Source organism: Blennius ocellaris (genome assembly GCF_963422515.1).
Source record: "Blennius ocellaris genome assembly, chromosome: 11".
Taxonomy (NCBI): Eukaryota; Metazoa; Chordata; class Actinopteri; order Blenniiformes; family Blenniidae; genus Blennius; species Blennius ocellaris.
In genome coordinates, this window is record NC_137660.1 from 10,330,160 (window position 1) to 10,353,371 (window position 23,212).

Here is a 23,212-nt window from a genome sequence, read left to right on the forward strand (position 1 = left end):
AATTAAAAAAAAAATCTTAAAAAAAAAAAAAAGGAATTGTGGGGCTCTATTTTTTTACTGACTGAGAGGAAATGCTGCTCGTCTTAACCACCTGTAAAATGATGGGCTGCTGAAACCTGAACGGCTGCTGAAAGCTTGAATGGATATCTGACATTTTACATCCGTGTGTGTGTGTGTGTGTGTGTGTGTGTGTGTGTGTGTGTGTGTGTGTGTGTGTGTGTGTGTGTGTGTGTGTGTGTGTGTGTGTGTGTGTGTGTGTGTGTGTGTGTGTGTGTGTGTGTGTGTGTGTGTGCGTGTGCGTGCTGAGACAGAGCTCTAATGTCCAGCTGTCTAACAATAGCCTGGTCAGGCATAGGGTGCTGCAGTCACATGAGAAGGAAGGGTCGGACTATGTATCCTTGATGCTCAACCTGTGTGTGAGGCTCAAGGAGCTGGAGTCTGTCGATCGCCTCTGTCTGGGTCGAAGGTAAGCACACGCTCACCAATTGCAGGTTTTTGAACATGAGTCAGCTGCTTTGCGGATATTCATTAATGAGTTTTCATGACTGCTTGCATGTGAAGATAAGTGAATGGAGTTCCTGAGCTGTGTCCATTACAAGCTGAGATATGAAAAAGCCACTGCTCCTCACCTGTTATTATTATTATTATTATTATTATTAGAGGAGTATTAATAGACAAACAAATAAGGTACGAGAGTCATTCTTACTATCCCAGAATCCCTCTGATAACACTAAGTGAATAGATTACATTTACAAAGTAGTAACAAACTAGATTAAGAGATTCTAAGGGAACTATTTTGTATGGATGGAAGTTTGATACACCTTAAAATGGCACAAATGTTGGTTACACTCAAAAGGGCTTCAATGTCTTTAGGGGGTTTCTTTTCTCCATAAAGTTGCATAAATTTTACCTATGAAACTTCTCTTGAGTTTTTTGAATACATTTTTAATCATTAATACATCAAACCTGCAGCTCCCTCAGCTGTAAGTATAACATTGAAACTATTCCAGCTACTCCACTGTTCATCATTAATTTAACATCCTGACAGGACTAACACAGTTTTTTTTTATATCAAACACCCCGAGCTCTTAAAACTCACAGATTTATCTTATTGGTGTATATCTATGTTGTTTTGTTAGAGTTCTAATTGTCAAAGAATTCTTCTTTGGGGTTTAAAGAATCAATTTTAATGTATGCTTTAAATAAGATCAGTTTGCATTGCATTAGCCATTGTTATTATATTATCTTGTTTATATAACTTATTAAAGGCGTTTGTCTCAATCTGAGTGATCACGCTCAGTAAAACCTAATAAATTGTGTTGGGTTTCTTGGCCGTTCTTTGTATTTATTGTTTATTCGTCCTTTTATCAATGTGTCAGCCTCTTGTTAGACTCAACCTGAATGAAAAATGCTCCATAAATAACGTTCTGGATGTTATTTCTTAGTATTGAGTAATACTGCACTGTGGATCAGTGCACTTCTCAGTGACCGGGCTGAGATGTTTGCTCCACTGCTGAATCCCCGGGGGAATCGTGTGCCTCGTCATGCTCTGCCGTTTCATGATCAGAAATATTTTCTGGTGTAAATATAGTCTAATAGGAGTCCATCTTGCAGAGCTCATCCTTGACAAAATGTCTGACACAGAAGAAGTCATGGAGGAGGAAGTTCAGTAAGTCCTTGTCATACTTCAAGTAAATCCATCATTATATGGATACATACCTGTTATCGGTATTTAATCATCAATGTGATAATGCTTTTGTTATCATTGAAAAGTGTTTATTTAATTAGTGCACAATACTTTAATTGTCTTCTTTTTCTTCTTTTTTTTATTGCTGCTGCTCATCTGAAGAGAGGAAGAGGGTAAGAAAATGACATATCTAATATATCTAGTTCAATTTCTAAAAATATGACTAATCATATTTATTCCTCTTCATCAGCACAAGAGGAGGCAACAGGTGAGATGAAGGCACTTCAATAATCTTCTTAACTGTTTGACAAAACTTTGTTAATTCTTTTGTAATTCTTTGTATTTATTTTAATCTTTTTTTTGTGTGTCAGATGAATCAAAGCCCAAACCCAAGTAAGTGTCATAAGCACTGAAAATTCCACGTAAAACAAATCATTCAAGTAAAATCAAACAAGATGCACCATATTGAACATTATATTATTGCTGTGTGGAGCCTCATAGTCAGAAATTGACCCAAGTGGAAGGATTAGACTAAAACAAAAGCTGAATTGAATAAAAGGGAATTCAAAGATTAATCCGACAAACAAAACAAAACAATTGCGCAGGGAAAACCAAAGTCCGGGGAGGAATAAACAATGTTGTCTGACACAGAGGGGAGCAGCAACAAACAAAGTGACAGCTGGCAGGTCTGGGATTGACACATATTGTATACACACACTGGGAGTTGGGAGACAATGAGGCACAGCTGCCAACAGTCCAGAGTAAACGGGGACGGTGTTGGAGCACAGAGGAGGACACAAGGGCAACGAGACACTGAAGATGACAGGAGAGAGGAATCAGGTGAATACAGGCAGGGAACGTGAAACGAGAAACTTAAAACACACATCAAAGACAAAGACAAGGACGACAGGAACCATGAGGGAAAACTGAAGAAAAATTAACTTGAAAATAGAAAATATGTGAAAGTTAAGAAATCAAAACAGCAAGAAGCTAAGAATTGAATTTCTTTCATTTCAGATAAAAAAAATTAATACATTTTGTGCGATTGTTGTAATAAAAAAAAACACAAAATGTTTGTTTGTGACTGTATTTCTACCTGATCATACATTTTGCACCTTTGCATCAATTTCCATCAAGTTGAAGTTCAAGTTTATTGTCATATGCACCCAGAAAACAGTGCATGACGGGTATAAATTATGTACAATACATAAACAAAAGGTTGTACAAAATATCTTCCATTGTATTTGTGCACTTTACATTACCATCCCATGTCTTTAGTGACACGCCACCCAGCTGCTGGCTGCCGCCTATAAGCCGAATATCACCGCTGTTAAAATGCCTCGTCTCACTGTTGTACAAATGTTGCTCACGTCTGCAGGTTTATGACAAATATTTCGGCCCCAAAGATTCCCGATGGAGACAAGGTGGACTTTGATGTAAGTCTGTGGCCCGTCTCTTGATAAATAGCACCTTAAGAGGCGTTTGCTCAAAACCGGAGGGTGATTTGTCGCCACGCTTCAGGACATCCACAGGAAGCGTCAGGAGAAGGATCTGTCGGAGCTGCAGTCTCTGATCGAGGCTCACTTCATCCAGAGGAAGAAAGAGGAGGAGGAGCTCATCTCCCTCGTCAACAGGATTGTGAGTGTCGCGTCAGATGGGGATCGCTGCACCAAGGTCGACCTTTGACCTCCCGTGTTTCCCCCTCTGTGTTTTTTATTCAGGAGAAGCGTCGGGCAGAGAGAGCCGAGCAGCAGAGGGTCCGAACAGAGAGGGAGAAGGAGAGGCAGGCCAGACTCGCGGTGCGGTTTCAATGGCGTTACCGCGTGTCCTCGCAGCGTGGGCGGAGCAGACGGTGACGGGACGGTGCTTCTTTGTCTGATTGTACGCAGGAGGAGAAGGAGCGCAAGGAGATGGAGGAGCAGCGTAAGAAGTACGATGAAGACGCCAAGAAGAAGAAGGCCCTGTCAAACATGTCTCACCAGTACAGTGCTGGACAGAAGGTCATTCAGACGTGGATAAACATGTTTAAATAAGAGACGTATTACTTTGAAAGGGCTCAAGATGTCCACATAGAACAGATACAAACTGGCACTTACTGGATATAAGAACTATTTATATCCATTAATCAATCATCTGAACGATCATTCGTTTTGCTAGTGATTAAGCTTCAGATGCCAGGCGATACATTTGATTACATTAGTGTGTTACAACTTTAAATATGTAAACAGAATCTTAACCCTTCATCTGTCTATCTGCCACTATCAGTAGTTTCTTATTTCTATTCCATAAGTGTCTTGGAGGAAAACGGTCAATCGTGAAACATTCATCTGGACTTGTGTTCGTTCCTTTTTCTCAGAACGAGAACCGGCGAGGAGCCAAGAAACAAACGGAGAGGGAGAAGAAGAAGAAGATCCTGGCTGAGCGCAGGAAGGCCCTCAACATCGACCATCTGAACGAGGACAAACTCAAGTAGGCGCAGCGTTCGTCCCACATCCAAGCAGCGACGCGTTTCTGGCTTCACCCTGATGCTCACGAGGCTTTGTGCTTGTGTTCAGGGAGAAGGCCAGCGAGCTGTGGCAGTGGCTCATGTCGCTGGAGGCCGAGAAGTTTGACCTCAGTGAGAAACTCAAAAGGCAGAAATACGATGTGAGAGAAGCAGGTCGCTTTTTCTTTTTATTGACTTTCAGTGACATCGTCTAAAACTGTCAATGTAAATCCTTCTCATTCTTGTATTTTAGGAGTAGACGTTAAAATGTTCGTTTTTTTTGTTCGCGTGTGTCAGCATGAGACACCTCGAAATGCTCACGAGACACTGAGTAGCAATATTCACGGTGAAAGCCTCACCTGTTTGTGTCTCGCCGCAGATCAACCAGCTCCTTGCTCGAGTCCAGGATCACCAGAAGTAAGTTCACAGCTTCACGGCTCTACACTTTATTATTACTGCTATGAATTCAGTGCATCTTTAATACATTACAAAGTAACATATTACTTCTTTTGGCAGCAGCGTCCTCTTAACTAGTAATTCTCATAAAGTCTTTGATATCCTTACAATTGTTAACATTCCAATGAGTTGCAAAGCTGCGGTCTGTCGGTCTACTGTTAACTGATCCTGGTCCTGAGTGGGGTTTAGAGATTCAGGAAAATGTTTACTTTTCACTGGCACCTTCCGCAGGATATGGTACTTTGTTGACTCCCTGAGAGGCAGACGTCAAAGCAAAATGCCTCAAAATGTAAATGCTGCTTTTCAGAATTTTACATTGAGTGTCAAGACGGACGAATGTGTGCAAAACTTGAAAAATTTATCTACGAAAGAGAAAGTCACATGGATACAGACATGACAAAAAGAGTTCTGCAAAGTTGAATGAGCATGCTGTAAATGCAGTGACTTCATATTGATTGTGTGAAACTCTATAGCAGCAATAGATCCACGGACTGCATCAGTACAAAAAAGCATTTCCATAATCTGACGCCCCCAAAAAGTTTCAGCGGCGCACAAGAGAGAAGACATTGTCAGTGCCATTATAAACAGATTCTTTTTAGGCGTATATAATCACAGTTTGTCCCACTGGTTGTAAACGAGAGAGATATTTTGTTATAGGAGTTCATTCTCAATCCACCCAAAGGACGCATGTAAACAAATAAAGCATTATTGGGCAGTAACATAATACCTGCCACTAATGTAATAATTTCGGCCTTTTTAAATGTAATTAAGCCAATATTGACAATAGTGTAACAGCATATTCATGCTATTGTTGTAACATTTTTTCGATAGTTTAGTAAGTTATTAGTCAAAGAGTAGCTTTTTAATTTTTAAATCCTTTAAAAAATTAAACAAGTGCAGACTGTCTTGTTTTTCAAAAGATTTATTTTAGATATAGATTGTATTTGCAGGATGTTTCATGCATTTACCTTAAATTAACATTAGCTTGCTCTTAATTATCTTTATCTGTTATTTTCTGGCTGCTTCTTTCTCATGAGTTTGTAAACTGGAAGCATCTTCTCTAAAATTAAATCCAAAGTTATGATGCACTTGCTTTGCTACATGTCAAGTAGTAATGATTGGCTGAATGAAATTCTTACCAAACTGCAACTGTCATGATTATGGATTTAAACAATTGGCTTTTAGCTTCCAACTCACACTTATTCTAATACAGCTGTGAGAACTTTATCCCATCCATAATAGAAACTCGTCCCAAGTCTACTACCCTTCATTTTTCATTACCTTTTCAGTAATTGACAATACTGAGGATTCTAAACATCGAGTTCAGATCCTCACTGAACTCGCTTCACCACAAACCATTTTATTCTTCCAACCATTAAAGAGTCATGCAAGCATCAGAGACCAGATTGAGGAGCATCATTTATTGAGTTACATTCTTTGAATCCTTATTAAAAAAAAGATACTCGCCACATCCCTCTGAGATCAACTTCCACCTCGTCTTCAATAACTGTTCAGTGTTTGCACTTTAACAACTGTGCAGAGATTTGGTACGTTTAAGAAAAATAAAAAGCGGCAAAGGATTTGAGCATCATTAATGGCAAACGTGATTCAAACTGTCCACACAGGTAAACAGGATTCATTTAGCATGTTTTTGTGTAATGATTACTGGGTCTTTAACTCGCTGTGCTCATTCCCCCCCCCCCCCCCCCCCCCATCGTTTCAGCGCCAAAGGCCGCGGGAAGGGCAAAATGGGCGGGCGGCTGAGGTAAAGCCACGTCGAGAGGGCGTGAAAGCAGACCGGCACGCCGGCGACAGACCCGCGTGTCGACTCGTCTTCATTGTTCTGTTGTGTTGGGTTACGTGTCAATCATCATATCAAAACAATAAATACGTCATTACGCCAACTCTCTGGGCTTTCTGCAAACTATACAAACTGTTTTTGTTCGTTTGTCCAAATAACACTGAAGGACTTTAATAGAAAAAAAAAACCTCAAGCTGAACAGCAACAGATGTCTGATTTAGCATTTTTCCAAGTCTATATAAAAATAACAGTATTATTAACAAACCATTGTGTGTAAAAATGAGTGTTTTCAAAGGAAAAAGCTCTAAAGTACCGAGGTTTCTTTGGAAAAGGTCAGAGACAGACGCATTGTGCCGCCAGCATATAAACAGAAGAGCCTGTGTGATGTAAAACACCATTTCTTTAATCTAGAATAAGAGCAGACGTTCCTCAGCGAGGCTCTACGCAGTGGTGATGCATCATGTGGTCTATGTTTATTGGTTTATTTATACATTAAGAAAATATTAAATTCTAAGGTCGGAGAGTGAGCGATGATGAGGGACTGAAAAGTAGCGGCCGTCTTCACATCCACTTAGTCCGTAACTGTACATTAAAACTATGTTTCCATTTACACATATCCACACCAGTGCATCTTCAAGTCGTCTGGACAGTCCGAGGTCCTGTGGCAGCCGGCGGCGGGAGGTGGGGGGGGGGGGGGGGGGGGCGTGGTAGGGGGTGTAGGGCGGTGGTGGGGGGTTTCCACGGGGATCCGAGGAGGGTGAAGGGAGGCGGCACTCACCACAGGTGGGTTTCCCTGATCTCCGCTATCACCTGGCTGGCTTTCTGCAACGCCTGCACATGGAAATGATTGAGACAATGCAGGTTAATCCAACAGAGCAAAGTGTGAGGGACCCTCGGATTAAGTCCACGACGTAATCTGCATCGCTAACTTCTGTTCAAATAGAGCAGCCGAAGAGACGCTTCATCTTCAGGTTATAATAACAACCGACTCACCATTGAGCCTTTAACATGGGTAAGAATATTAGATGGGAATAGTGGCATGAATACTGAGGAGCTAATAATTCGTCTCTAGCTGCTATCAAAGACAAGCTATTTTCATACAATGAACTGAATATTTACCATCTGAAACATCGTATTGACTGCAAGTGTAGTTTTAAAACTGAAAGGTGCCCAGTTTCACTCAGAAATGTGTAAATCTACTGATCTCGGTCATTAAAATGGTATTTTTCCAGTAGGTTTTCTCTTATTTGAAGCTTTACATTTCCACTCAAACGACAAAGATATGGAAAAGTAGAATCGAAAAACATTTCCTTTGTCGTGAACCTTGATAAACGGATCTTTATGAGCTTCAATTGAAGAAATAAAAGCTGCACAGGATTCTTTTGAACTCCCCCCTGTATGAACACAGGGAACCTGTGTTGTGCTTAATGAAAGCGGAGGAATCCCGTCACCTGCAGCATGTCCGCGGCCTCGTTGCGCCTCTGAGCCATGTCCTCGGACTCCGTCAGCAGGTCGTTGAGCAGCGCCGTCTTGTACAACTGACCCACCAGCTCGCTCTGGAGGCTGTCCTTCACATGGTTCACCAGGAAGTGCATCACCGCCTTCGGTACACTGAAGCCACACGATAAAGCAGAGTGTGAATATGTGATTTAACACACACAAAGAAAGAGCAATACTCTGGTTTTTTTTTTTTTCCGTGTATACCTATCTTGGATGTTTTTCCGAACAATAAGGAAATATGACTTGATGAGCCTTTCGATGACCTCACAGTCCCGCTGCTCTCGAGCAGACAACTTTCTGGATACAGGAACAGGCTGAAGGTGAGCGGGCATGAAACGTGTTAGTGAAGGCGGAAGGAGCGACGCAACAAATAGGTTTCGATCATTTCTGGACACCAGTGATTTGGACCATTAAGACTGGAAAAAACACCTCTAAACAAATGTACAGACACAGAGCACCCACCACATCCAGCAGGTTGACAGCGTGGCCTTTCTGGGGGCTGGCAGGGTGCAGGGGCAGGAGCATGGCTCCCTCCTCCCTCCTCAACATGCCCCTCCAGTTGCCCGTCCCGCCCTCCGCCGGATCTGCGGCGGCGATGCTCTGCGGGCCGCCGGCTGCAGCCTACAAGTTGAGGAGTGAAAGAGTATCGAGCTCAGGACAAGTCGAGGATAAATGCTCAGACTGGGTCTCAATTTCTGTCAAGAAATATGTAGATATTAGAAGAATTCTCTAAATATTCTCAAAAACATGCGGCAGGCCTTCTTTGAGTGAAGCGCAAAGAAGTTCATATACTCAGGCGTTCATTCTTCTTGGTTAGAAAAGGGAAAGCGAAGGCTCAGAGAGGTAGTGTGCATCAATTACAAAACTTATCTTAGGATTGAGTGAAAATAATGACATTTTTTCACACTGAAAATTGTTGTGCTGCTGCAACGTGACAGGATCCATGAGAATGACTGAGAATGTCTTTCTCTGTCATTACAGATACTGCCATTACAAAAGGAGATGCACAATCATTAGTTATTTTCAAGTATCAGCCACCTTATTACACCAAGCGATTGTCTTTATTTCTGCTTTCCAAAATTCATCTGTTCATGCCAGCAGTCAAGAGTTTAACCAGCATGCAGGAAAAGAGGAGTTAGAAGGGTTTGTTACAGAGTGGAAATCAAAACTCAGATCAGATTGAGTAAAATCCGTTCCACCAAACCACCAGAGCTGCAATGAAAAGCCGGTTTTTCGGTTATGGGGAAATAAAAACGGGGGGGGGGGGCAGTCAAGACGTCGGCAGCCGGTGAATGAACACACCTTGGAGAACTCGCCCTCGAGGGCAGGAGGAGGCTCAGTGGGGGAAAGAGGCTGCCCACCGGGGCTTTTAAGGGACTGAAGAAAGACGGGAGAAAGAGAAGTGGAGAGGAAACTAGCAAAGACTACAAAGAGTGTGTGCGAGGTGGACATACAGCAACTGGTCTGAATGAGTCTGTAAAAAGCAAATGGTGGACGGTACCTTGTCTCTGGGGACGGCAGAGGGCAGGTCTCTCATTCTGTTGCGTCTCTGCTCCTACAAACGACAAATGTGCTGACATCAAAGACTTAAACTCCCCACAAGAGAAACTGTTTCGTTCGTTTGAACACACTTTGAATAATTTCGACAGACGCCGTCATTGAAAACGTTTGAATATTCTAAACAAGAAGTTGGTTCTTCTCTTACTTCTATGTTATTGTTCATGAGGCCGCAGGCATCGGCAAAGTCGGGGTGTTTGGTGTTGATGTAGGCCAGCTCAATAGCAACCAGGTTGTGGACCTGAAAGGACAAAACCAAAATGGATCAAGCCGACATGGAGGCCACTGCAAATTCTGTTATGTGCTGGGCTTACAGGAGGCTCGTTCTACGGAGAAAATGAAAGAGGAACCAATGCAAACAGGTGGAACAAATGGACTAAAGCCCTTTAAAGTCCTGTGTGTGAGCAGGCTCGGACCATTTCATTTGTGACTGGGAGTCTCTTGCGGAGCAGGGAGGTGACCACCTCCACAATGGCGTCATGGAGCTTTGGAAACCTCAGCAGCTCCTGGAAGGGACAGATAACCATCGTTAGACGTGGCAACGGTGTTTATTTACCATGTTACCTTCACACGAGAAGGACTTTCGGACCTGTGTGCTGTAGTTGCTGCAGTGTTGAATGATCCTCTGCATCTCCTCGTGAACCAGCTCCACACAGCGCAGGCTGGGCTCCTCCAGACGTTTGACTTGCCGCTTCACCAGCAGCTCAAACGAAACCTCGGGCACAAATAACGCCGGCCTCGGGCCCTGTCGGAGGCAGGTCAACCGTAAGCGCTTCAGAAAAGGAATGGTTGGACGCAATAAAAAAAAGAAAAAGCCAAAGAAACCCACTGTTGCATTCCTGATGGCCGTGAGCACGTCGATGGTGGACAGACCGCCCAGAGGATCCACGGACTCCAACGTACGTCCAAACGTCTCGTGGAAAATATAACAGATCCTTGCGCCGCCACATCTAAAACACAGGGGAGGCCACAGAGAGGAGAGCGTGACACTGCTGCCCCCGAGTGGCGCACGGGAGTATGTGCAGGTCCGGGGGGGGGGGAGGCAAAGACACTCACAGCTCGGCCGTCTCGATGTACTTGGCTGTGCCCTCGATGGTGTTGCAGTACTCCGCGGCAAACTTGGTGATGAGCTGCAGCAAGGTGGCGCTCTTGTCATCCACAGGCTCGCCGTAGCTGTTGAGTAACGACTGATACTGCGCGGCGAGCACGTTGATCCTCGTCTTCAGCTCGGGGAGGCAGTCTCTGATGTGGTGCATCAATAACCTGACAACAGATCAACACGGAGGCTCAGCGGCAGCTTTCGCTTCTGCACTTTAAAAGGCTCAAAGACTATAAACGGCACAAGTTGCTTCTACATCACGGAAAGCAGGAACTGGAACTCAATATATAAATTCCCGTGTCAAACCTGTTCAGAGTCCTCGCCAGGTATTTGGTTCCGTTTCTGTTGGCGAGGGAGGGGTACTTCTTTTGTAGGAAGCCGTGTTCATCCCGGATAGAGTCAGCCACTGACTTCTTCTGATTGATGTCCAACTGACTCCTAAGAAACACACACAAAAAGTCCTGTGTGACCACTGCACAACTTGTTGTAACTTCATTTATATAAACTCTATTGATACACAAAATGCTCTTCAGGAGGTTCACAAGACAGAAAATAATTATTAAAATCATGATGAAAGCCTTCCAACATAATAAAAACTAATGTAAACAATGTAAGAGTCTTAAACAGTTTCGAAAACTTTTTTTTTTTTTAAACTCTCAATGAGACCAGAAAGCAAGAGTAAAGAAGATAAAATGCACTCTTTCATTATGAGTTCATATTTTCGTGGCTGAATGCATGGACAAGCTGTAATAGATCAAAAGTTAATCCAGGTAATCTTGTCAATGAAGAATTGCATTAGTCCACAAACAAAAGCTTGAATCTCTTTCTCAGGCTCAGGAACAGCCGGGCAGGAGGAACATTTTCCAAATTATTTTAGGATTTCACTCATTTTCACCTGTTAACTACTCCGATAATGCCCAGTTTGACAGGAATGACTCTGCCCATCAACACATCCATGGCATCTGTACCAGCGTCCATCAGATCCAGCTTGGTCACCACTGCCAGCGTCCTCCTGCCTGAACACACAAACACACAAGAGATGCTGACAAACACACCGCGGAGAAGAAACCCCCCCAAAAAACAAACGCTTACCATCGGGGTCGACCTCACGAGCCACCTTGAGGGCCTCAGAAGTGGCCATGTCCGTGTTGGCCGCGGTGACGGCCAGGATGATGGAATTGGGGTTGGAGAGGTACTTCAGGATCAGTTCTCTGATCTGGATCTCGATGTCTTTGGGCTGATCACCGACCGGCACCTGGTCGCACAAAGACAAAGCCGTGTTGTGTCGCGACGCGTTTTCTGCATAACTCGCATTACAATTTCCGTTCATAGATGTAAACATGTTACATCTTACTCTACTAATGTTCCCACTCGTCATTAATGAAGTTAAATTGACAAAACTGATTTAAAAAACCTTTCAAGACTCACAGACCATTCAGGATCATTTCGTCTTTATAAATCATGTGTGGACACAGAAAAGGACCCGTACCTTTGTAATGCCGGGAAGGTCCACTAACGTGAGGTTGACAACGTGCGGTGAGAAGATTTTTAAGTGAATCGGTTCATCGCTGATGCCCTGCAAGAGACATGTTGATGTTGACGTTGAAAGATAAGAAAGTCATTCTGGTTTGGAAGCTTTCCAGGTTCTCTGTTGTGAGTAACACATACCTTGTTATTGCCAGAAATTCTTTCAGTTTCTGCCTCAATTTCATGTCTGATCTCCTCAAAATCCGTGTAGAGCTGAAACAGGCAGTTAAAGGATGAAAAACAGTCAATGGTAATAACCAGAGACACTATTTCAACAAGCAGGATTTCAGAACGAAACAGAGGATATAAACCAATAGGAAGGAGATCAAAGGGAAGGGTTGTGAAAAATCCTGTCATGTCATGAGGCTCTCAGCACATTAGAAGGGCTTTATTGTTCACACATGGAGCCAAAGACGTGCAGTTCAACCATTGAGGACATTTGCCCTACAGCCATATAAATATTTTTTTGCAGCTAAAAGGGCGTGTACCTGATCTCATGACCGAGAATTCAAACCACGAGCAAACCACAACCCTAGAAAATGTTGTCTTATAGCCAACCAATAAACAAGGGGGCGGGGATCAATAATACAGTTGATCAAATATTTAGAGGTTCAGAGCGGTGGTGAGATGCTTCAATGAAACTATTGTTTTCCGGTAAACAAGGCTGTGAAGAGAACATTACCTTGTTTTTGGTGTGCAGGAATTTGCCCCATTCCTCTCCATCGATGCCTGCAGAGGTGCAAAGTTGAGAACAGACGTTTCATTTAGTGAACAGATGTGGTGTTCAGAATATGACTTACTGCGACTACCATGAGCTTCTCTATGATAAATGCATCAGGGGAGATTGTTGTTGTTTTTTTATTTATTGCAGGAATGGAATGGGGGAAAAAAAAAAAATCTTCAGAGCAAGGATTCACAGCTGAAGAGTTTTTTTTTTCACACCAACAAAGCAACTTTGGAACCACTGCCGTTTTCACACCACAGTAAATGAAGGAAAACTACAGAGTGAAGCAAAATAAACAGTTCCGCTGCAGTGATCAACATGGTGTCCAAAAAAATTAATAAATCACATTTGCGGGATCCGTTAGCCATCTAGAGGAGCGATTCCCAACCTTTTCTTGATCCACTTCAAAATCTTACTTCTTGTCTATGAATCTTTGAATGATCTCAGACCGGAACACATCTCAAGATTGACTGGCAGAATGTGAAACGTCCAGATCCCCGAGGTCCTTAAGACGTTTACAGTGTTTCATAGTCAAAAGTAAACAAGGTGAAGCAGCTTTTAGTTCCTACGTTTCTCATTAATTGAATAAACTAATTGAATAAACACCTGAAGACTACTGACACACCGCAGACTTTGCATTAAACAGCAAACTGTATTTACTTTATCACATTTGTCTTAAAGTTTTTAATTAATTTATTCTCTTTTTTTATGACTTTCTTAATCTCCTTGGTTTAATGTATTTCATAAACTTAATCTCGTACAATCAAGATTCTTAATCACCTTGTTTGACTGCATTTCCTTTATTTCCTTGTAAAACATGTGAACTGCCTTATGTCTTAACGGTGTTGTTGGAATAAATTTGCCTCGCATTGCCTTGAAGCGCCACAGTGAAGGCAAACGCTGGCAGACCCACCAACATACAAATTAAATTACATTAAAAAGCACTGGATTTGCTCCAGATTCCATCAGGATTATTTGACGGGTGTAAATCAAATCATGACGGGCAGGCAAAGACTCCACTCCCCCTGTGATTTCTAGTCACCCTCCCAAGGTGCCACGGAAACGCAGGTTGGGAACCACTGATCTACAGGACGCTGGCATTTTAAATAGTGTAGACAAAAAAAAAACAAGTTCTTTAAGGAGTAAAACTTCTTCTCTTTTGTCTATCAACCACCAGAGACCAGCCGACATGGGGGGAGGAGGGGTGTGGGCTGAATAAATGAAGCCACATGGTTTGGCAGCTTTGTAAATGCAGCACAAGACAGGGGCAAAATAAGCAAAGGAGATGAATGGAGAGGGGGTTATGTAACATACAAATGCAATAAGACAAAGAACAAGGTAAAGGAGACCTCTGTAAAGGCGTCCATTTTTCTTGGATTCTGCGGTTAAAGAGAGATGACAGGAGACAAAGGGTTAGCCGGGCTATCGGCAGCCTCTGCAGGAGACTGCGGCAGTGCAGAGTCACTCCGAGGCCGTTCCCGCAGGACAGCATTGAACACATGCAGGATCTTGGCACATTTCAGCCCTCCTGTTCTTTTCAGAGGGACTGCGTGATAGCACTGCAGATTACAGGTTGAAACACCATCCATCCGTCAATACAAATCCACTTCACACCGCCGGAATGAGAAATGCTACAGCGCTGGAGGAGCCGCGAAGTCTCCGTATTCATTTTTTCCACTGCGGCACTTATTAAAACCATGGACTTGCTTGCTGACGTCATAATCAACCCAGGCTCCTATTTTTACTTGATTTTTCCGGCTGTCTGTGAGAATCATTCCACTACTGAAACAGCCTCGTACATTCAGCTGGCATACTGCGGAGTGGAAGTCCACAACATTTCACCTCGGCAGGGGTCAACATGTTATTACAGAAGAAATACCCAACTGTGCAAAACATATATAATGATCACAACGTTCACGCCATTAGTATCAGCAATAACGGTTGTTTAGTATTTTGTAAAAATTGTTGTTTTTATTTATCATAAACTAGGCCTTTATGCTTCTTTGCCAATAGTGTAATCTGCATCCGTCAACAAACTGCTTGGTGTACAAAAACATTGGTAGGTACCTCATTATGACCTACTCTCACCTTTTGGTACTGTCAAGGATCTATCACTGTACAAAACTGAAGAGAAACCTTGGATGTGCAGCCTGATGTTTTTGCCGCACGGAACAAAAATATTGTCTTGTGAAGATCAAGAGAGGGAATTAAACTGCGAAAGCGGCATATGACAGACCTTAGAAAGGAATATGAAAAGACCCACACTGAAGATACAGATGCAACATTACCGTTCTCTTCGTTGGTTTTCCTGCGGTCGTCCGCATCGATGTGCACCAGCTGTAGGATGAGGGGTCTGCGTGTGACGATGCCAGTGCCACGTGGCAGAATGTCTCTGCCGACCAGGCTTTCTAACACAGAGCTCTTCCCACTGCTCTGTAAACAGATGCAACACAAACAAAAGCATCAACTGAGGACACTAAAAGCAGAGATATCTTATTTGACAGGAAAAACCAGTCCTCTTCACGTACAGACACAAAGAAAGAAAGACATCTCGCCGAGCCTGACACTTCATTATGACTTAAATAGGTGTAGATCAAATGATTTTTCTACGGAATGTACATTTCAGGCATGCTGCAGACCTTGGCTGCATTCGAACACAGGACCCAAAGTCTATATTTAGTTCCTCAGCTATAGTCAGTGACTTTAGGACAGCACAGTCAACAGTGCTTCAGTTTTGAACACAAACCTTTTATATGCACAACATCCCTTAACACACGAGTAAACACTAGCTACAAACTTGCTGACACAGATGATCGATAACTGTACATATTGTCTCAGGTTTAGGCTGTTCTTGAGTTGAGGTCTCCTCACATCTCAACCTTTGCAGGGCACTGACAGGGGCAGAAATGCCAAATGGGGCATTTATATCACTTGAGATTACCTTGTCTCGCTCTAATACCAGCTGAAGCTTGCCAAATGGTCTGGGACAGTCACATCCTCTTAGACCGCCATTGAAAGTAAATGTGTTGCATATAACCTACCACTTAAAGCCAATTAAGCTGCTGTGTGTACACAAGATACTTAAGTGATCGTGGTGAAAGTGTAGGAAGGAGGAAGGAAGGTGTTGTTGACTCTACGTGACGGTCATTAATAGTTTGAGCTGCTCTTTGATCTGCAGTGTGAGATTGCAATGAGGTGGGTTTAACAACGCGATCAACCATTTCAAATAAACGGAATAAACTCAATATCAACGTTTACATATAAAGGGGTTCTTAAAGCAGTAATTACTGATCGCTATAAGGTTTGCAGGAAGTGTCCATTATTAAGCTGTCCAATCACATTACCCACAATATTCTATATATAGATGTAGTATTTCAACGGGCACAAATGCAAGTTATATTAGTTTTCTATGAAGATAGAATAGATATACAAGAACAGCATTTAATGAAGAACATGTATACAAGTTCCTGTCAAGTGTCAGGCAACACGCAGATAAAGCTAATGCTAACTTTACGGTCATGGTTACACATTTACAAGTGACCAGGGTTGGTAAAGGTACTTGGGGTGATTGTGCGTATTTCAGAACATACAAACTGAAAGGGAAACCGCAGTGCCCATAAAAGAAACAGCCAAACAATAAGTTTGCGCAGGCTAAGGAAACTTGCTAGTCCAGGAGTGTCGTTCCTCACCTGCGTTCCCACCACAACTATCTGCGGCAGCTGAATTACATCGGCTCCGACTGTGTTAAAAACATCCTGCAGTTTGTTTATGACAGGTATGAGGGCCTCCATCAGCTCCGAAACACGTTCCGACCTGTCAAATGAGCAACTTTCTCGACACAACCTCACACGGGCGCAAAGTCATTGAGTGTCCCTCAGCTAACGCGGCTGTCGGCGTCCCTCCACGAACTGCGTAAATGGCTTTGCCGCAGTGCTTCATGGGCATTTGTAGTTTAGTCGATTGCCTCCTTCGGGTTCCGCTTACAGAGCTCCAGTTTTGACAAACTACATTTCTTGTTTATGACGTCACGGTCGTGCCGCACCAATGGAAAAGAAAGAAAGACATGTTTCCTCGACGCGACGGTAACCAAGGTGGGAATGAAAATATTTACTAAAATACAAACCTAACAATACAGTTGTGAACATAGTAGTTTTATAGGTGAGTTTTTTTTTTATTTTACAAAATGTCTTCTGTGCATTTTACTTATGCCAAGCATCCGAGTGGAGTTTTAACTTTACCCAATTTCTTTTTATAATTTTGAATTGAATAGCTTTGTTGTCATGTCACATAAAATGAAATTCTAGGTGCTGTTCCCTTTGTGCATCAATATAAAATGTAAAAAAATAAGGAGACAAACTGTACAAATCATAAGGTAACATGAAATGGGATTACATGATGGAGATGTTACGCTCTAATGTCCAGGTCAACAGTTATTCAAAGATCTGATGGCCGAGGAATGAAAACTGCTTGATAATCTGGATGAGTGGGCTTTCATCGCACTGCATCACTTGCCAGAAGGCATCACTGCAAACAGGTGATGAATTGACGTCAATAGCACATTTTCACTTTTCAAGAACACACAAACACGGAATTTTGTCTCAGTTTATTTACAAAATTAAAAGTGCTATTGTTATTTGTCACCACAACAATATCAATATAGAAAATAAATATTGCACAGTGTCAGTTGGAACTCATTGATGGGATTGAGGTAACGTGTTTCTTGGAAAACAACAGTTGCAAGTTGGATCAATCATTTCTCAAAATTGTTCTGCCATCATCAGTTTCACAGAATAAGTTGGCCAGTGATGCTTTCATGTATACAAACACTTTTTTTCCCCATCATATACATTATCTTTACTTTAATATGAACCCCTACAAGCCAGTAAATGTAGTCCTGAACTTTCAAGCACAGACAGTAGTCAATGTATTGGAACTGTTACACATTCCAACAACTAAAGAGATACATTTAAAATGTTTCTTAAGTTTCATTCAAACTATAAATATTCGTTGAAAGGTGCAATTTAAACAGCAGAATTTAGATGGTCATAACTCCATTGGCATTTTTCACTGTAAAGCACAGAACATCACAGAAATAGCTGATGAAAAGGTGAGAAATCTCCTGAAAAGGGTCATTTGATAACACAAGCAGCTTTAAAATGTAATACTAGTTTTGTGACACGCTGATATCTAAAATATACTTACCAATTAAAACTGAAGCTTTACTAAAGAAGTGCTTGTTATTCATAGAGTTCTACTGTTGGATTTTAACATGTCGTGGTGCAAAATGTGACAGAAATATGACATACAGTTGAAACAAACCACATCAACTCTAAGAAAACTCAACAGCTTCAACAAAAATCATAACTCCATCACTGTCGCATCAGGGTTCTGCTGTGCCCCGTATATGTAGGCTCCGTAAACCAAAAAGACACACATTGTTCCTCTGCCCCACCTCCACGAACTTACAGTATTTACAGATATTTACAGTAACCATAAATGCTACTTTACATAGTGATAAATAATTCTTTACACTATATGGTCAGAATCCTATACAATTCAGACCTAAGGAGGAAGCGAGCCAAACTAACTGTCCTCTGAAGGTCACAGGTTGGTCCCATTTGACAACCATAAGCAAAAGCTCCACAGACGGTCAGCAATTGTTTCAGCCTTTACAAGAGATTTACAATGGTAAAGCCTACACAATGAAAGCACACAAACTGTGAGGGGGGGGGGACAAAGCACGATGGGGGTAGGTATGACTTGACACACGCATGTTTGTGCCACAACTATTGTAATGTTCACAATGGGAGCAATATTAATGATTTCAACATCATTAATAATTAAATAAGGTGCTTCAATTAAATACTGACAGATTATCAGCACACATCAATACTAGTAAAAACAACAGACTACAATAAAGTCCAATAAAAGTTCAGGAGCATACACGAGCAACAACCTGAAAAAGATAGCTTATTTATATTCAAAACATAGCCAAGTAAACTGTGTTTCAGTGCCTGAACGTCAGCTTTCAATATCACTCACAAACTTTCATAGCATGTGAACCAGTAGTGTTTCTGTTATGTAACCAATACAACAGTATTGTACTCTCTTAAGGCAAAATTCAGTCCAAAGTGGTTTTTAGGCTGCATCTTAAGATGCAGTGCAGTCAGTGTATGTCGTTACCATGTTTCCTCGGCGCTGCGTTACTGTTCTACAGTGCTGCTTCGATGAACCATGATATCGGCTCTCAGGCTGTTTGGAATTCATGTCAAAAGTAAACATTCTCTCTTGGTCATCAAACATATCATCAAAGACCCCACCACCAAAACCACCACCACCACCTTGAAAGTGTTTCTTGTGTCTGCTGTGGAATTCCTTGTGGGACCTGGCGTGTTCTTCAAAGTGTCTCCGGTGACGGGCGTGCCTGTTCTGGCTATAGATGTCAAAATCCTTAAATATGTCATCAACGTTGAAGCTGAATGGTTGGTGGGCTCCCTGTCTGTGTCTGCCTTGCGTCTCCCCGGTGAAGTAGGTAGCCGTCTCACGAAACTGGTTGTAATCTCTCCTTCGGGTTTCATCTGATAATGTTTCATAGGCTGCCGACAATTAAAGAAAAAGACATAAAGCAGTCAGTTCGGTATCTTATACACATCAATAGAGGTTCTGGCTGATAAATTCCACACACACCAACTCTACCTTCAGCAATTTCTCTAAATCTCCCTTCAGCATCTGGGCTCTTGTTCTTATCTGGGTGATACTTCATTGCGAGCTTGTGGAAGGCCTTTTTTATCTGACGCTCAGTGGCAGTTTTGGGTACCCCCAGTATATCGTAGTAGTCCTTAGCAAGAATGAGCTCCGTTATCATGAGGATGCACACTGCAAACGTTACAACCGCCTGTGCAGTACTCATGGCTTCGGTGTCCACTGGAACAAAAACAGAAAACATCACACAACATGCAAACAGAAATTATAAATAGAGTCACCTCCGGAAGGTAGCTCCGGTGGATTGGGTGAATTAAGTACAGAAACTTTCTTATCCCTCTTGCCAAATGCAGCTGTAAAAATAATTTTTAAATAGCTTTTGCCATTTTTATTATTCATTTAAATTAGCTTGAAGTAAGAGGGCGAATAGCACCGTATTTTGATTAGCGTTGGATCTGATCCTAACAAGAAATGACTTGTTATTTAGCACCACCGACTGTCAAAGTATAGCAATGAATAAAGACACTCGGCTTCATCCTCTGTAGAGGTTAGCATCTGATGGCTAATATAGGATCGGTCTGCTCTGATTTACACTCTTATAATCCTACCTTTCGGATGAGACGAGTGTCGCTGGTCCCTGGATGCACACCGTCTTTTTTAAACTTCTCATCCGACGCCGAACATAGTGTTTTCGGTGATAAATGTCAGTTTTATCGGTTAGCCGCGGTCATAAACAGCGCCGTCTCCATGTCTTCTTCGCTTGTGTTTCCGTAACCTGGGAACCAGACGCGACAGGTTTCTGTTTGCTGCCCCCTTCCGGCCGATGAAGGCTGCTGCTGTTCTCCTCCAGGGTCCGCGCTTGAAACTAATGTAAATAAAGAAACCACAAAAGATTGAAATGAATGAAGATAAAAGATAAGATAAAATAATCAGTGGCAGCCTTAAACACTCCCTTAGTAATGCTATATTTCCCCCAGACTGCCACTCCTTTTAATTGAGTGATTAAATGGTTCAGTTTTGATAGCAGTATACCATCTCAATACACATAATTAAAAATCCCTTTATTTAAAACATGTATGTATGTATGTATGTATGTATATATGTATGTATGTATGTATGTATGTATGTATGTATGTATGTATGTATGTATTTTACCAATTTGTCACAAAAAGTACTCACCTGAATTGTATGACATTTTCAGGAATAATTTCACATTTCCCAAGGATCAATCCATTAGATTTTTTTTATGTCAGTTGTTGGATCATGTTTGTAATATTGCATCTGAAAACATTGCTCAAAATTATGGCAATGTACATATTTCCAAAAAGTTTGTAATAAAAAAAAAGTTAGCGTCCATGAATGAGAGGTCTTGGTTTGGTATAACTTTCATGAAACTGAGGATTTAATTGTTTTATCAACGAATATGTCTCAAACATATACAAGTACATGTTGCAAAAACAAAGGTTGAAGAATAACAAGTATTGACAATTCAATTGATCAATATTGCTAAGAAAGGGCAGGAATTTAATGTTCATTCTGGTAAATATGGCTCAAAATTAAGAAAAAAGTGCATGGAAGAGTATTAGAAGATGATTTCTAAAATTAACAATTAAGCACAGTGTAAAAAAAAATTCAAACTTAAATAGTTGTTTCGAGTCTTCCTGTTTTCCGTACTTACACTAAAACAAATTACGCTTGATTTTTAATCAGCAGTTACTGGGTTTAATTGCAGGGAATTGGGCTGAACATGTTCATTTTGATTATTTTTGATTTTTTTTTTTAACGCCGCCCCTCTCTGGTGAAGAACGGCCCATACCGTGTGTTAATAAAACTGACCCTCTTCTGCAGCGGTCAACGGTGGGGAGCAGCGCTGGTGGTGAGAACGCGCTCAGCCAATCACGGTCTTCCATTTAAGGGGCCCAGTGGCGAAGAGCCAATCGCAGGCCAGATGTATTATCACGTGACAATTGTTTTTCTTGAAGCCATGGCGTCATTGTGGAAATGAGAAGTGTCAGGTCAAATGAACCAACGTGTTTCTCTGTTTCTCTGCAGTGTTCCACTTTTCTGTTAACTTGTAGCGACACCGTCGGTTTAACGGAGGGATTAAGGGATTCCCGACTATCTTGAAGCGACAACATAAACCCGCTGGTATGGCTCGTTCTGTATTCGTATTGTAGCGATCACGGAGGTGGTCGCTGCAAGGCATGATGGGAATTCATGTTTTGTTGTTGTTGTTGTTGGTTATTGTTGGGCTTGGTGTTGTGTTGATTGTGCTTTTGCTGTGTTTTTGTTCTCCAGTTCAGGGAGTGTTTGTTTCATCTAGTTTATTTTGGTTGCTAGAAAGTTGGGTTGCACCATGAGTGATGGGGGTGTTGTGTGGAGTGTCGTCCGCTCTGAAGTTCCGGTTGTGTTGTTCGTGTTGTCAGAATAAAAGCCTCTGGGTGATCAGCTGGCAATCTAAAAAGAGCAATTCTTCCACGGCGCTCGCCACATTGGTGTCAGAAGTGGGATGATGGCAGCTGAAAGAAGAATTGCAGAGGAGATACGCCAGCTGGAGAAGGACATTAAAAAGAGCATGTCATTCCTGAAGAAAGAGCAGCAGAGAGCAAATTTTTCAGGAGCAGAGGAAGACCATCTCCAACCACTTGGTCCTGTAACTGCTGGCAGAACCGCTGAATACTCACCGGTGAATGGGAGGAGTGGCGTTGAGGTTGACGCCCCGCAGTTTCGACGCCCCCTGGTGACGAGAGAGGGGAGTGCAGCCAGATCGACGCTACAGGGAGGCCTGCCGGATGGAGCCAGTGCGCCACGGCATTATCATCCCCTGGAGGCCGGGAGGGATACTGCAGCTAGTTCCAGGAGAGCTGCTGGTCTCCCCCCACCAATCGTCAGCACTATGGCTAATGCAGATGGACTTTTGCCCTTAACCACACCAAGCCCATCGCTCCCGGTAACTGCACCCAGGACATCTGTGAAGCTTCCCAGATACAACGGGACAACGCTGCTGGAGCCGTACCTTTCTCAAGTTCAGCTCGCCGCACTGCACAGTGGATGGAGTGACGAGGAGGCAGCCACTCACCTGGCCCTGGCATTGGAAGGGAAGGCGGTACAAGTGCTTCTTGACCTCACCCCGGCAGAACAGCGAGACCTCCACCACCTGATGACAGCACTACAGAGGCGGTTTGGGCAGCGACGTTCCACTGACCACAGCAGGGAGCATCTGGCCAGCCGCTGCCGACAGGAGGGTGAGAGCCTGGGCACCTTCGCCGCCGATCTGCAACTGTACGCCCAACAAGGTTACCCTCACTTTGAAGCAACTGTCCTAGAGGAGCTGGCCCTCCACGCCTTCTTACGGGGGCTTCGACCTGAGCAGCTACGTCAGCATGTCCGCCTGTCGTTGCCCCAGTCACTCACCGAGGCTCTGCATGAAGCTGAACGGGCTGAAGTGGTGCTCTCCCCAATACCAGTACAACCGAGACCCCTGACTCCAAGACCCCTTGTCAGAATGGCTGCCTTTGAGGAGATGGAGGAGGCTGAAGAGGTCTGCCAAGCCATGCCACTTCAGTCCTGGGGAAGGCCTTCCCGCTTCAAACGTGCAGCTCGACCAAGTGACCGCTGCTACAGGTGTGACGAACCTGGACACATTGCACGTGAATGCCCAGCTCCTGCCCCGA

General features: G+C 42.8%; 3 protein-coding genes across 5 annotated transcripts; 1 reads left to right on the forward strand and 2 right to left on the reverse strand.

The window, feature by feature from the left end:
• The first annotated feature begins 1,884 nt into the window (after nucleotides 1-1,884).
• Nucleotides 1,885-6,532, forward strand: tnnt2d (troponin T2d, cardiac). Its single transcript, XM_080505125.1, has 10 exons — nucleotides 1,885-1,955; nucleotides 2,059-2,080; nucleotides 3,066-3,123; nucleotides 3,209-3,325; nucleotides 3,409-3,486; nucleotides 3,577-3,687; nucleotides 4,044-4,156; nucleotides 4,243-4,333; nucleotides 4,552-4,589; nucleotides 6,352-6,532. The coding sequence occupies exons 1-10, from the start codon at nucleotides 1,907-1,909 to the stop codon at nucleotides 6,395-6,397; spliced, it is 723 nt and encodes a 240-aa protein (XP_080361251.1). The 5' UTR covers nucleotides 1,885-1,906; the 3' UTR covers nucleotides 6,398-6,532.
• Nucleotides 6,030-16,724, reverse strand: dnm1l (dynamin 1-like). 3 transcript variants are annotated; one of them, XM_080505122.1, is made up of 20 exons: nucleotides 16,526-16,724; nucleotides 15,125-15,269; nucleotides 14,186-14,215; nucleotides 12,795-12,841; nucleotides 12,254-12,325; nucleotides 12,075-12,161; nucleotides 11,678-11,840; nucleotides 11,481-11,601; nucleotides 10,892-11,023; nucleotides 10,543-10,749; nucleotides 10,316-10,436; nucleotides 10,076-10,231; nucleotides 9,903-9,992; nucleotides 9,635-9,727; nucleotides 9,431-9,484; nucleotides 9,232-9,306; nucleotides 8,392-8,550; nucleotides 8,134-8,243; nucleotides 7,881-8,040; nucleotides 6,030-7,260 (listed from the first exon to the last, which is right to left on the reverse strand). In XM_080505122.1, exons 1-20 carry the CDS (start codon nucleotides 16,625-16,627, stop codon nucleotides 7,204-7,206), a joined length of 2,181 nt encoding a protein of 726 aa, XP_080361248.1. In that variant the 5' UTR covers nucleotides 16,628-16,724; the 3' UTR covers nucleotides 6,030-7,203. The 3 variants fall into 3 exon arrangements, with proteins under 3 accessions (XP_080361248.1, XP_080361249.1, XP_080361250.1); XM_080505123.1 differs by lacking the exon at nucleotides 14,186-14,215; XM_080505124.1 differs by lacking the exon at nucleotides 9,232-9,306.
• A 2,262-nt stretch (nucleotides 16,725-18,986) lies between these two features.
• Nucleotides 18,987-20,285, reverse strand: dnajb9a (DnaJ heat shock protein family (Hsp40) member B9a; the record flags this gene model as incomplete). The annotated part of the gene is made up of 3 exons (XM_080505126.1): nucleotides 20,147-20,285; nucleotides 19,533-19,760; nucleotides 18,987-19,432 (listed from the first exon to the last, which is right to left on the reverse strand). The coding sequence occupies exons 2-3, from the start codon at nucleotides 19,744-19,746 to the stop codon at nucleotides 18,987-18,989; spliced, it is 660 nt and encodes a 219-aa protein (XP_080361252.1). The 5' UTR covers nucleotides 19,747-19,760; nucleotides 20,147-20,285.
• Nucleotides 20,286-23,212: the final 2,927 nt, after the last annotated feature.

What these genes read in the sequence shown, in the direction of transcription:
- dnm1l (XM_080505122.1), bottom strand. Translation starts at nt 16,627, where the DNA reads ATGGAGGCCCTCATACCTGTCATAAACAAACTGCAGGATGTTTTTAAC. An exon ending in CGGCCATCAGGAATGCAACA is followed by an intron (nt 10,232 to 10,315) that starts GTGGGTTTCTTT and finishes TGCCTCCGACAG; the next exon opens with GGCCCGAGGCCGGCGTTATT. An exon ending in GCAGCAACTACAGCACACAG is followed by an intron (nt 9,993 to 10,075) that starts GTCCGAAAGTCC and finishes TGTCCCTTCCAG; the next exon opens with GAGCTGCTGAGGTTTCCAAA.
- tnnt2d (XM_080505125.1), top strand. Translation starts at nt 1,907, where the DNA reads ATGACTAATCATATTTATTCCTCTTCATCAGCACAAGAGGAGGCAACA. An exon ending in AGAGGCAGGCCAGACTCGCG is followed by an intron (nt 3,487 to 3,576) that starts GTGCGGTTTCAA and finishes GATTGTACGCAG; the next exon opens with GAGGAGAAGGAGCGCAAGGA. An exon ending in CGAGTCCAGGATCACCAGAA is followed by an intron (nt 4,590 to 6,351) that starts GTAAGTTCACAG and finishes CCATCGTTTCAG; the next exon opens with CGCCAAAGGCCGCGGGAAGG.